The sequence below is a fragment of the Pipistrellus hanaki genome, assembly GCF_964339955.1.
Source record: "Pipistrellus hanaki genome assembly, chromosome: 8".
NCBI lineage: Eukaryota > Metazoa > Chordata > Mammalia > Chiroptera > Vespertilionidae > Pipistrellus > Pipistrellus hanaki.
Window position 1 is genome coordinate 61,672,135 of NC_140510.1, and position 13,023 is coordinate 61,685,157.

Sequence of the window (13,023 nt, forward strand, 5' to 3'; positions counted from 1 at the left end):
GGGGATACTGAGTATGGGGTATGTGGGAACTTTCTCTTCACAACTTTTCTAAAACTATTCTAAACTAAAAGGCTTATTTTTATTTAAAAGGGTCTATTTAGGGGATAGGAGGGAAGGTCAGAGTAATGATCCATTTTCTACCTCCTCATTCAACAAGAACTCAAGTAGAACTCACTGAAACAAACAGGAAGTCACTCACCACACAACATTTTTAAAGCAGTGTATTGTCTGAGTTTATGCAGCTCCTCCATATGTCACCCTACGTCAGGGTTTTCCAATAAAAATATTAAAAAAATAAAAACTGGATATGAAATACATGTCACATTGCATAGCTAGTTTACCTGGGACTGAGATCAAGTAAATCTATGGATTTGGTCTTCAATTCTCCACTTTTCTCATATTCCAACATAATTCCTATAAAATTAAACAAACATGTTTAAAACATTTCTGATGATAACTGATGTCAAAAGGTAATCTACTTTGACAACTTGATCATTTTTATTTCTCAATAGCTTGAATTTTTCAAAACATATGCACTGATGTCTAATTCTAAAACAAGATCCTGTAAGTTCACTTTTCCCTGGTCTTCCCTCTAAATACAATGAAATACCCTTGAAATTATTCAACAGGCAAGGATAAAATAATTGAGAGTTGTATAGAAGAAGGTAGACTGGCCAAAGGCCTCGAGACTCAAGAAATGACAATATGGTAAGTTCCCTAGATTTTCTTTTTATCACCTTATATCCCCCAACTGGAGACCAACAGAATGTGTCACCTGGAACCACCAAAAGGCAGAGATAACAAAAACCAAACAACCACAAGTACCATACCACAACCACAGCAACTTGCTTACTGGCCAAAAGTCCACAAGAAGGGAAGGCATACAAAGAACTAATAGGGAGCCCTAAAACTCTGCTCCACAGCGGGGGCCCCAGCGAGAGTTCACCCACTAGGGAAATCCTGGGCTGATCCAGTTTCCATTAGTCTGCCTGCAGCAGACACAGCAAAAAGTCCCAGGTTTTCTCAACATGTGCTCCTCTGCTGGGTCCAGGGAGCCATCCAGTGTGCCTAGACTAAAGCAATGCTAGGGAAGTCTGAGGGTCTTCCATACCCTACTTCACAACCAGGCCATTGGTAGGCAGTTTCATCCACCTCCAAAAGGAGCAGCAATGAAGTCCTAGGATATCCCAGATGTTGCTCTACCACCAGGTGCCAACGCAATGTCTCTCTGTATTTGAGCTGTGGCATAACCAGGCCCAGGGTTAGTCCCCCATCCCCAGGTCACCCAGTGAGAACAGGAATATTGGAATATAGCTCTGCCACTGCAGGCAGCACCAGCAGGAATGGAGCAGGAAGAAGCTCTAGCAGCACCAGGAACACTAAGCAGACCAGGAACGCATTGCAAGGCCTCAGAAAACTCACCTGCCACTGGAACTAAAGCAAGCGCGCATCCGTGAGGAGCAGAGGACCACTATCCGAGTCTGCGGCCACTGCCTTGATTTGTTCTAAAGTACCAGGTGTTTCATCTTTCCCTGTTTCTGCACCATTAATGCAAATGTCAATGCAGGGGGGAAAGCAAATGATATCTTATTGTTATTATGGAAAATGATTTGGCCTGGAGGCCCCATTTTAGGAGGTTCAAGAGCCCCTAAAATTTGCAGGTCATAGTTATAAACCATAATTCAATATTAACAGATGTCAAATTAATCTATGGAGTTAAAGTAATTATGATTATTTTATATTTGGGATTTGAAAATTTACATTATAATAAACTATGTCACAATAAAATATGGTTCTGATGCAAAATTAGATGTATAATAGAATCACCTTTACATGAGAAATCCCTTTATTTTAAAAATAAAGTGAAGGTAGTATTTCAAATTAATTGGAAAAGAATGGTTTGTTCAATAAATAATTATTTCATAATCAGCTGAATTTTGAAAAAGTAATAAAACTATAATCCTACCACACAGTGTACAAAAAATGTATTCTAGGCTGATTAGAAATTTTTTAAATTAAGAATAAATTATAAAATGGTCTAAATAATAGAATATATTTTTGTCTTAGTGTTTGTAATTGACATTTCAAGCATGATGTGAAATTCAACAGCTAAAAGGGAAAAGAAGAAATCTCAAAAATGAAGAATAAAATATAAAAGATGTACATTGACATTCCCATTGTGACAAACATCAGGCAGTATAGTCCCTCCCCCATGATCACTGACCTCCAAAGTGAGTGAGAGAGGCTGCAAAGATGATGATTTTAAAAATATATACAAAGATGCTTCTGAATACATGTAGTTCCTCAGTAATGTTTCCTACAGTATAAATATTCCTGACCTCCCTCTAGTTGCAAATCATTATCCAATTGATATAATTCCCAAAACAGGTAAGGAGCCACTACTCTCCCCAAATTCTGCAATGAACTAAAAGGCCAAGCTTCCATAAGATGTCAGTAGTCCTTACCCGGGTCATATTCAGTCAACAGAAACCTTTAAAGTGGCCTGAATATTAATCAGTTTAATTAATATTTATCACTCCTTCTCCTAAGGACTTGTACCTGATCAATAAAAGACAAAAGCTGTCATAACTGAGTCAGTTGAAAAGCATGTATTCAATACCTACTCTTCCAGTGAATTAATTGATTGATTGATTGATTAATTAATGTGACCAAGATAAAAAGGAAATACCTTATGTTTAATTAGTCATGTTGCTGTTCTGTGTCTTTAGTCATCAGGAATTTAAGTAGGGAGAAGGATCATTCAATGGATGCCAACAAGACAATGCTCCTGATTAGTCAAAAGAATGTGGGAGGACTGAGAGAATTAGGAGGTGAAGAAAAATTGCTCTATAGACCGAAGGGATAAAGGTGGCATGGGGATGACTCAGTGGGGAGCGATTTTTCCCTAGTAGATAATGTTATTGCACCACCCACCTGCTATTCAGGAGTAGCTTGGAAATCTGCTCACCAAAGATTGGAATTCAGAAATTGTGTCAGATGTCAAGCGTTATGTCCTCATTAGAAGATAATCATTAAGGCAATAGTTGAAAGCGTGGCTCTAAAGCCTCACTGGAATCTGAGATTACTGTTAGAACCCTGGACTTTTAGAGCTGGAGCAGACCTGGGAGATCACTACACAATCCATTCACAGTTCAGGCAGAGTTCTAGGCATGCTACTGAACACACACCATCTCATTAAACCCATCCATTTATTCAACAAATACCTAAGAGCTTATTTATTCACCATGCTCAATTCTAGGTGCTAGAGTATGGCAAAAGACAAAATAGACATAAAGCTTTTATTTTAGTTGGTGAGACTAAGATAAATAAGAAAAATGATGCTGAATTGAGGTAATGCTACCCACCCACCACCCACCAGCTCCAATCAGCCCCAATCAGGACTAAGCAAGACAACCCCCATCAGCTCCGATTGCTGGTCAAAGGGAGGGACCCCACCTATGCACAAATTTATGCACCAGGCCTTCAGTAAGATTATAATGGAGCTGGAAAATTCCTATTGCCTAGTAACATCATAGCCATTGTAATGTTGTAGCACAATGCATTCCTCACAATTTGTGGTGATGCTGGTGCAAACACACCTACTGGCTGCCAATTGTACAATGGTGTAGCATGTACAGTACATAATACTTGGTAATAATAATAAATGGCTCTTATACTGACTTGGCTTATGTATTGGCTGCACTTTCATTATTATTTTAGAATGTACTCTTTCTATTTAAATAAAAAAAAGCTTTTGCTGTAAAATAGTACACTGTGTTGTGCCAGCAGTAGTTTCATACATCTGTGTTTACCATGTTTCTTGATTGCATCATGTTCTCTTGTGCTTGATTTAAACTTCTGTGGTTTTGTACAGTAATATGCTGTGAAGACTGTGGCCTAGGAGCAATAGACTGTACCATATAGCCTACGTGAGTAGTAGATTAGACCATCCAGGTTTGTGTAGACGCACTCTGTGATGGTCACACAACAACAAAATCACCTAAGAACACATTTATCAGAATGTATCTCCTTGTGAAACAGTGAATGACTGTATTTTTAAGGTGAGCTGGCAGGGTTTGCTACTGGACCACATGTGTGCAAGGGTGAGTCCAAGGTTTTGGCGTGAGCCGTAGTGGAGAAATGGAGACTTAGTTGAGGAAGACCACAGAGGCCCACATACAATGCGCATTGGACATCTGAAATAAAGAACCGGGTGGGCAGTTAGGCAGTCAGGACTACTCCGGGTGGTCTGTAAGCCTTGAGAATAGATGAGGTGACCTATCATATGTGTATAGATAGAGAAAGCCAAGGACGGAGCTCTGGGACACTCCATCATTAAGATTAGGAAAAAGAAAAAAGGAACTGCCAAGATGGACCAAGAAGTGGCAGTGAGGCAGGAGATAAAACAGTGTGTCCTGGAAGCCAAAGGAGGGCAGGATGAGCAGATGGGTCCAAAGCTACTGTCAGGTCCAAAAAGGCAAAGACTGAGATGCAGCCAGGGATTCAGCCACGCTGGCGGTCATTGGGGACCTTGAAAAGGGCAGTTTCAGTAGAACAATGAAGACGAATGCAGGATAGAAGTACGTTCAAGACAGAAGGGAGAAGAGAAATTGAAAACAACGTTCTTTCAAGGAGATGTACTCTGCAGAAAGGGAGATAAATGGAAGGGCCAGCAGACCTGGGTGCCATTATCACCGTCTGACAGCTCAACAGATCAAAACAAATTGTCCAGGTCGCTGAATTTTTACAGGGTGAGAGTAGTTCTGATTCCAGAGCTCACAACCTTGACCTACACTCCACAGCAAAGGAATGAAAGCAAGACATTCATTTATCATTCTATTTGTGGGCACCAGCCCCAGACTCTGTGCAAGCACGGCCACCATGAGGTGGTGGAATGCTTAAAGAGAACAAGCCATTCATCGTAACTTAGTATTTCCCATTACTACCTCTCCTATCTAGAGCCTTGTCCTGGTGTTTTAATTGGAATTCTGAGAGGGAGAAAGTGAATGTCTTCCCTACCAATGTTGACTTCGCGCTGGAGGAAGTGGCTGTCCAGGCCCCCGCTTGCCAGAGACCTGAGCTTTACATTGGGCAGGTATGCATGGTCATCTACAGCCTTGGGGCAAGGATTTCATACTTTTTAGTTTATAGTTTTCTTAAAGTGTGTTCTGAATTAAAAGCCAAGAGTTCTGCTCCTGTTTCTGTCCCTAACAAGCTGGGTGACCAGTGGACTTCAAATATTCTGTAAAGGCGACCATGTCCTCATCTGTTGAGAGAGAGAGAGAGAGAGAGAGAGAGAGAGAGAGAGAGAGAGAGAGAGAACTAGGCAATTTTATGTATAGCATTCTGGGCTTATTTCATCATTTCCTAAACTCATTGGGAGCCGGGCCTGAGACCTTCTTTAAGGCCCCAGGGCAGGGAGTGCAAAGCACCTGGGCAAAGCAGTCAGTTAAGTAATGTATATTGAGCAGACATTTTTCTTTTCATACTCAACACACCGTGCCTGGACCATAAAACCCCACGTGGCCCTTGTCTATGTCTGCCCTTGCAGAAGCCAATGTCCCAGGACATCACCCATCGCCACCTACCTCCCCTCTCCCCCTCCCCCCCCCCCCGCCCCATCACCACCCCCCCTCCATCGGCCACACTCCTAACTAATCAGAAAGCACAACTCAGCAACTTACAAGTTCAAAGACTCCCTAAGGGACTCCTTATAAAAGTTTGGAGGAACAGAGCCCAGGATCTGAAACAGTGAGGATGCTGGGGAGCGCCCTGCTTCCGGCCCCGCACCGCCCTCGGGGTCCCCGCACCCGCTTCACCGCCCACCCGCCCAGCGCCCAGCGCCGGAGTCCGGGTCCCACGCGAGGGCGGAGGGCACCCGTCCGTACCTGGCGGGTAATAACGGAGCAGGAGGCTCTTGAGCTTCATTTTCTTGCTCCCGGACCCCTCACGGATCAGATTCGTAGCCATGGAAACGGCCAAACAGCAGGGAGACGCCAGGACGCATGCGCAGGCACCTGGCGCGCTCTGGGGGTGGGGCGCTTGGGGCCGGGTTCGAGGAGCGCTACTTGAGTTCAGGCCCTCTAAGACCCCAGCACCTGCCTCTGGGCTCCCAGGATGAATGGGGCTCAGGGTGCACCGGGGCTGCAGGGTGCAGGGCCTGGACGGCGCTTCTGCCCGCGTTCCGGCCACCTGCATCCGCATCCCTCTTTGCCTGGGGCGAGGTACCCTCCTGGCCTTCGGAAGGGTGACCTCATAATGGCAGATACGCCACCACCTCCTGGGCTGCACCCTTGGGGTTCCAAAAAGCAGGGGTGGGAGAAAAATCCCTGTGTCGTTTTCCACGTGCCCTGCCCCTGTCCCCACAAAAGAAAAATGACTCAGTGTAACAGCCTGGTTTGCTGACGCAGTGCCATACACTGCAGGTGTTATATGCCTGTGTTCATGGTCTTAAGAAAGGTGTGAGCTATGCCCCGCTTATTACCACCCATCGCAAGAATGAGAACAGCTGAGGCTTAGAGAAGGTGAAGCACTGCCCCAGGTCTAGGTCTAGTGAGCGGTGGAGGACGGGAAGGAGGTGTGTCCGAAGCCTGTACCTGGAAGCCTACACCTAAACTCTTGAACAGGTTTAAGTCTTCCCAGGCCTCCTTTGGGCCTGTTCTATTTTGGGCCAGCATCATCCCCTACCTGCCACCTGGAGTTTCCATCAGGAGCGCTGTGGACAGTTGGATAGGCAGAGTGTCAATTTCCTTTAAGGTTTTTGACCTCCAAGTTCCAAACTCGGAATTTTCCAAATTTAAGCAATTCCTGTGTTATCTTCTTATCTCCATATCTAGTTTTTCTCTGTCCTTTCAACTTCTCTAAATTGACTTACTCACTTGTTTTACTCCACATTTTAAAATATAATTTAAAAGAAAATTGTTGTCAGTGCTATAAATGAATATTCCATAGTAGTTTTTAATGAAGAGAAGCAGGCAACTATAAAACTACACGTGACTTGCCAAAACCAGTTTGGCTTAGTGGATAGAGTGTCAGCCTGCAGACTGAAAGGTCCCAGGTTCAATTCCAGTCAAGGGCATGCCATGTATCTTGGTTTTGGGCACACCCCCAGTAGGGGGGTGCAGGAGACAGCTGATCGATGTTTCTAACTCTCTATCTTTCTCCCTTCCTCTCTGTAAAAAATCAATAAAATGTATTTTTTTAAAAAATACATGTGACTTTTTTAAATGCTACTAAATTACTCTATATTATGGCCTGCCAAATACTGTGAAACAAAGACCTTACCTATCTTCTTCTTCTTCTTTTAAAATATATTTTCATTGATTTCAGAGTAGAAGGAAGAGTGAGAGGGATATATATATAGAAACCGGAATGATGGGAGAGAATCATTGATTGGCTGCCTCCTGCATGCTCCCTATTGGAGATCCAGCCCACAACCCTGGCATGTACCCGGAACCAAGAATCAAACTGTGACCTACTGGTTTGAGCCACATTGGCCTCCTCCTCCTCCTCCTCCTCCTCCTCCTCCTCCTCCTCCTCCTCCTCCTCCTCCTTCTCTATAGAGAGGGGGAAAATAGCAACTATTTGAAATTTTCAAGACAGGCTAGCACCTAACTGAGCCTTATTACTTCTTGGAGTCAGAGAGTACTGAGGTTGTCCTACTCTGAGTCCATCATGACAAGGCAGGGTTCTTTGGAAAAGACAATGATGCTGAGATTAATAGAAGGCAGCAGGAAAGGAAGAAAACCAAATATGAGAGACATTGACTCCTAAAAGAAGCCATAGCATGAGTTCACAGGAGCTGAACAAGGCAGTTATGGACAGGACATTGAACATCACTCATTCAGATTTGGGAGCTGACTCAATGACATGTAACTCACTTGGAAAGTTGGAGAGATGATGGATATTGGAAAGCCTTTGTTACTAAGTAATACAGATGGGCAGCACATAAAAATCATCTCTTGCCACCCGATGCAATCTAACATACCTTCTACCTCAAAATTTCCCTCTAATCATTAAAAAGCTGGAAAAGGTTCAAGTACAGAGAGGCAAAGAGTTCATCTATAGAAACAAGGGACTCTTTAGTAGATTTTGTTCACCTATGTTATCGCTTAAGTTTGTGTCATTTAAAATTAATGTCATTTAAAATTGGAAAAATACACTGAGCGGCCAGATGATTATGATCTCTGAATGCATAATAATCTGGCCTCTCAATGTATATCCTATATAATAAAAGGCTAATATGCAAATTGTCCCCTTGACCAGCAGGCTGGCCAGCCAATCGCCCATGTCTCCTCCCCCTGGCCAGGCTGGCCAGACCCCATCCATGCACAAATTCATGCACCAGGCCTTTAATATTTTACACACACATACTGAGTGGCCAGATTATTATGCGTTCAGAGATCATAATAATCTGGCCACTCAGTGTAGTAACTTTACTGTGGAGAAGTCTGTTAGATACCATTTAACCACACAATCAGATTTAATATCACCAATATTGGGACAACCTGACATCATCTCACCAGTTACAATACCTTGAAAAGGACAAACCAATTCCCTGGGACTCCCCACAAAGCATTACCTGCCTGGAATCAAAAGGAAACATCAGAGCAAACCAAGTAGGAAATGATTGTTCAAACTAACTGTCAAGGTCAAGAAAGAAAGGGCCCTCTCTGCTAATAGGACTCCTTCTGTTCTAACTTACCAGCCCAGAATCTTTGCCTCAATTACCCAGTGTAAGTCCTTCATCCCCTTTTCTAGGAAAGCAGTGGGGTTGTAGGCATATGAAATGGTGATCCAAAGAGAAGCAAATGAAGTTCATGAGCGCAGGCAAATTTCTCTTTGGGCCTTGGCTTAAATTGACATTAATCTGTGCTTAGTTAATTCACCATTGACTCCTTTTGGGAAGCTTCTATGTGAATCTCTCAACTGAGTAATGATTATTTTATTCTGAATTGGCCCCAGTTCAATTACGAATGATGTACAGAAATCTGCAAACCAAAACCCCTACTTTACCCAGGTGATGGGCACTCATACCATTGAGTGGTTGACTTAGTATAACTTCCTCACAGGGTTACTGTAAAGACCTTCCTAAAAGTTGTATAATACTTTTCACCAGTTCATGGGATTCTCTGTTGAATAGAACATTGACACATTCCATCAACAATTGCCTTTCATATTGATTTGAACAGATAACTGGAATATTTGGTTTTGGGTTTCTTCCTACTGAGAACTGCCTCAAACAATCAGAAAATGAAAAATTAATACCATTAACTTTTCTCCCGAAACCAATCCAATCTAGAGCATTGAAACCACTCTCGGCTTCAGTTCTCACAGTGTGTCCCTAGGCCAACAGCCTAGGTTATCATCTTGTTAGCAATGCAAATCCTTGCCCCACCCCACCACCTACAGAATCAGAAATGCTGGTGGTGAGGTCCAACAATCTGTTTGAACAAGCTTTCCGGTAATTCTAATGAATGGTGAAGTTTAAAAAAAAAAAAAAATTGCTGTAGTTTTAATAGGGTACATCGACTTGGTCAGCACTGAGAGAAATTGAGTGTCCTTCCCCTATAATCCCCTTTCATGTACTCTGAACAGTATTCCTTGATTGCCCAGGGCAGTAAGCTGGTTGCTCAGCCACATCCCAGGATGTGAATAAGATTCAGGAACAGCGTGGGAAGAAAGTGGAACTCTCTAGCTAATTGAGCTTTAGATTCTCCAATGCACCAAGAGAGAACAATGGGAAGGAAAGAAGGTCCCTGGGAAAGAAAGTGATGAGAAACGGCCAGCGGGGGTGGGGGGTGGGGGATTTCTACAAGTGAGAGGGAGAGAGGAAGAGGGGAGAAGGGCAAAGGAAGGAAGCGGGAATGAGCCTGGGGATTCAGATTTGGCACGGAGGCAGGTAGAGAGCGATTCCAGCTACAATGGGACTTGGTGGTTTCCATATGACATGGCTGTTCCTGAAGAGAGCCATGGCATCAATCAATGCCAAACTGTCAGCTGTCTTTGGGGTCCTCATGGAAAGTAGTAGATAAAAGAAAAGAGGTACAGTTCCCTCCCAGAGAGAAAGACAAAGAGAGGAGATCTAGATGCCCAGAGCCTGGCAATAGAGGTCAGCTGTGCACCTCCCAAGAAGAGAGGCTCAGGAGCACACTGATGGTACATCACTATTATCTTCTTCCTGTGCCTGCCCCCACCCTACTGAAGGACCCACAGAGTATCTGATCTTACCTGGGACCATCGACTGGTGGGGCCAGAGGCCACTAATAGAATCATTCAATAAATATGTATTGAGGGCCGAAGCCGGTTTGGCTCAGTGGTAGAGCGTCGGTCTGTGGACTGAAAGGTCCCAGGTTGGATTCCGGTCAAGGGCATGTACATTGGTTGCGGGCACATCCCCAGTAGGGGGTGTGCAAGAGGCAGCTGGTCGATGTTTCTCTCTCATTGACGTTTCTAGCTCTCTATCTCTCTCCCTTCCTCCTCTCTGTGAAATATCAATAAAATATATATTTTAAAAAATATGTATTTAGGCCCTACAGTGCCAGGCATGTTCCAGGTTTATAAGGGACCCAATTCTGAAAGAAAAAAAAATTTTTTTTTCAGGGAAATCATTCATAGAAAGAATCAGACTTCGGGGGGGAGGGGGGGTTGGAACTATTGCAGTTATGGAGAGGGACCCATCTCTAGGTGTGACCACATTTACATTCAGTGATGGGTACCACTGAGACATGCAGGTCACACTGGTAGGGCCAACAAGCAATAGCTTTATCATTTGTCGTAATCCCTTAGAACAGAACACCTTACCTGGAGCCTGGCTTTACCATTTACCAGCCATGTGATCTGGGGCAAAGTTCCCTTCTGTAGCAGTTCCTCATTGAAAAGAAATGATTGCAGAGTCCAATTAATAGATTTGGTATTGTTGACTTCTGCTCATTCATAAACATTCCACACGTATCAAGAATGGTGGAGATAACAATACAGTTTTGTTATCCTAAGATTATTTTTTTTGAGATTGGGAAAAGGGTATATGCATATTGTTTCCATTTAAATTGATAATCTAGGCTGATAATCTAGGTGTACCTTAGTAGTTCTGTTGATTAGTGTTAAAACAATTAGTTTAAATATTAAAACTAGCTTACATTCCTTAAGACATAACTATTTTCTCTGTGTATCCAAGTAAATCATCTTCTTAAAGAAATGGCTGTGAGAATTTAGAAGAGGGAAGAGGGTTCTATATCTTAACAAGTCCAAAGGCCCTCCAGAGAAGAACAAGGGAGGTTAAAAGGACTTGAACAAAGCTCAAAGAACATGGACATGGGGACCTGGTGGGGATACAACATCACTTCTGATGCCTGGTGCTTAGTAGGTGATCCAATCATGCTTGATGCTTGAGAATTTGGGGATCCATTTGGAAGAGGAAGTAAGTGATCATGGGCAAGTAGAGGTCAGGACTAAAAGAACCAAACAGCTGGAGACAGATTTCAGCTCCACATAAAGAACTTTGGGACCTGTGTCCATCCAGTTAGGGGCCTGGCTGGCTCCAAAAGTACTGAGAACTTCCAGCACAGGAAGCATTCTGGTTGAGGAGGCAGTTTGGCCAGCTGCCAGGATTACTGTAGAACACAAAGTTAAGTTGGATGAGACACAGGACTAGAAAAGAGGTTTCATTTCTCTCTTGATGCTCTGATTCCATGATTTTGTACTGTCTGTGTGTTTTCACAAGAGAATAAAGGTGGAAAGACAAATAGCAGTGGATCGCATGTAGGAAGACAGAAGTTCCTATCTTGGCCTTCTCATTAATGACCTTTAAGCAAGACATTTATCTTTCTAACCTTTGCTTACTCATCAGCAAATCATTTTCTTTCATTCCATTCATTTCTAGCATACTACCCAACTAGCTTGTTCATGCTTTGGGCTTTTTATTCTCGTCATTCCTTCCACCTGATAAACCTCCCATGCCATCTGTTCTGAAGTCTTATCAAGCTAGAATCACGTTCTCCTCATGCTTATTTCATTTCATACAAGCATACGTGATGGATGTGGGTTTCACATCACAGACTCTAAAATATCCATATTAACCCATTTCTGCCTCAAACCCCCATCCTAAGGACTGCCTCTGGCCACTTTCTGGTAAATTCACTTGAACAAAAATGTCACTGTAACCCACCCCACCATTCTTTTGACATTGTTTCTGTAAATGCTGATCTGACTAATGTGTACCTAGTAGATAAATAGCATGTTTGTAAAAGAATGCTAGGAACTAACTTCAAAATATACAGACTCCCGCTGAAACTGATTTGGCTCAGTGGATAGAGTATTGGCCTGCGGACTGAAGGGTCCCAGGTTCCATTCATGTCAAGGGGATGTACCTTGGTTGCAGGCATATCCCCAGTAGGGGATGTGCAGGAGGCAGCTGGTCAATGTTTCTCTCTCATTGATGTTTCTAACTCTCTGTCCCTCTCCCTTCCTCTCTGTAAAAATCAATAAAATATATATATTTTTAAAAAGATACAGTCTCCCACCTTCTGCCATCCCAGTTCCAAGAGATTTTGCTGACCTTCAATCATAGAACCAGAATGATGCACAGCAGACCAACACTTGACCAATTTCAAGGTCCTTATAAAAATGGACTGTATTGGTCTGCACCTACAGAACTTTTCAATCCCCTCTCCTCGATCTTTTTGTTCTATTTTCCCTCTCCCTCCTCATAAAACCTCTGCCTGCACTGAGATGGGATTTGCAACAAGAGTCCCTCACCTTCACAGGTGGCCAACACTGGAATAAATCTCTTTCCTTTTTCACTAGCACCTGTCTCATGAATTGGACTTCCATGGTGGCAGGCAGCCAAACCTTGGTTTTGGTTACATCCATTCTGGGTTAAAGGATTACAAAAGGTGTCCCTTCACCCCTCCAGGGCCTCTGGGGCCAGGGTTAATGGGGCACTCCCAGAGCATGGGCCAGATCTCTCCCTACTCACTCTCCCTGGAATGGCTTAGTGAGCTGCCCAGACTACCCCCTGAATCC

At 43.3% G+C, this 13,023-nt stretch overlaps 1 protein-coding gene across 1 annotated transcript in view; it reads right to left on the reverse strand.

The window, feature by feature from the left end:
* Window positions 1-5,940, reverse strand: part of DAW1 (dynein assembly factor with WD repeats 1) — a 31,476-nt gene extending 25,536 nt beyond the window's left edge. Inside the window, exons 1-2 of the mRNA XM_084891904.1 lie at window positions 5,889-5,940; window positions 342-414 (exon numbers count right to left, since the gene is read on the reverse strand). Of these exons, the coding sequence (XP_084748030.1) occupies window positions 342-414; window positions 5,889-5,928 (113 nt within the window). The 5' untranslated portion in view covers window positions 5,929-5,940. The remainder of the gene's footprint in view (window positions 1-341; window positions 415-5,888) is intronic.
* Window positions 5,941-13,023: the final 7,083 nt, after the last annotated feature.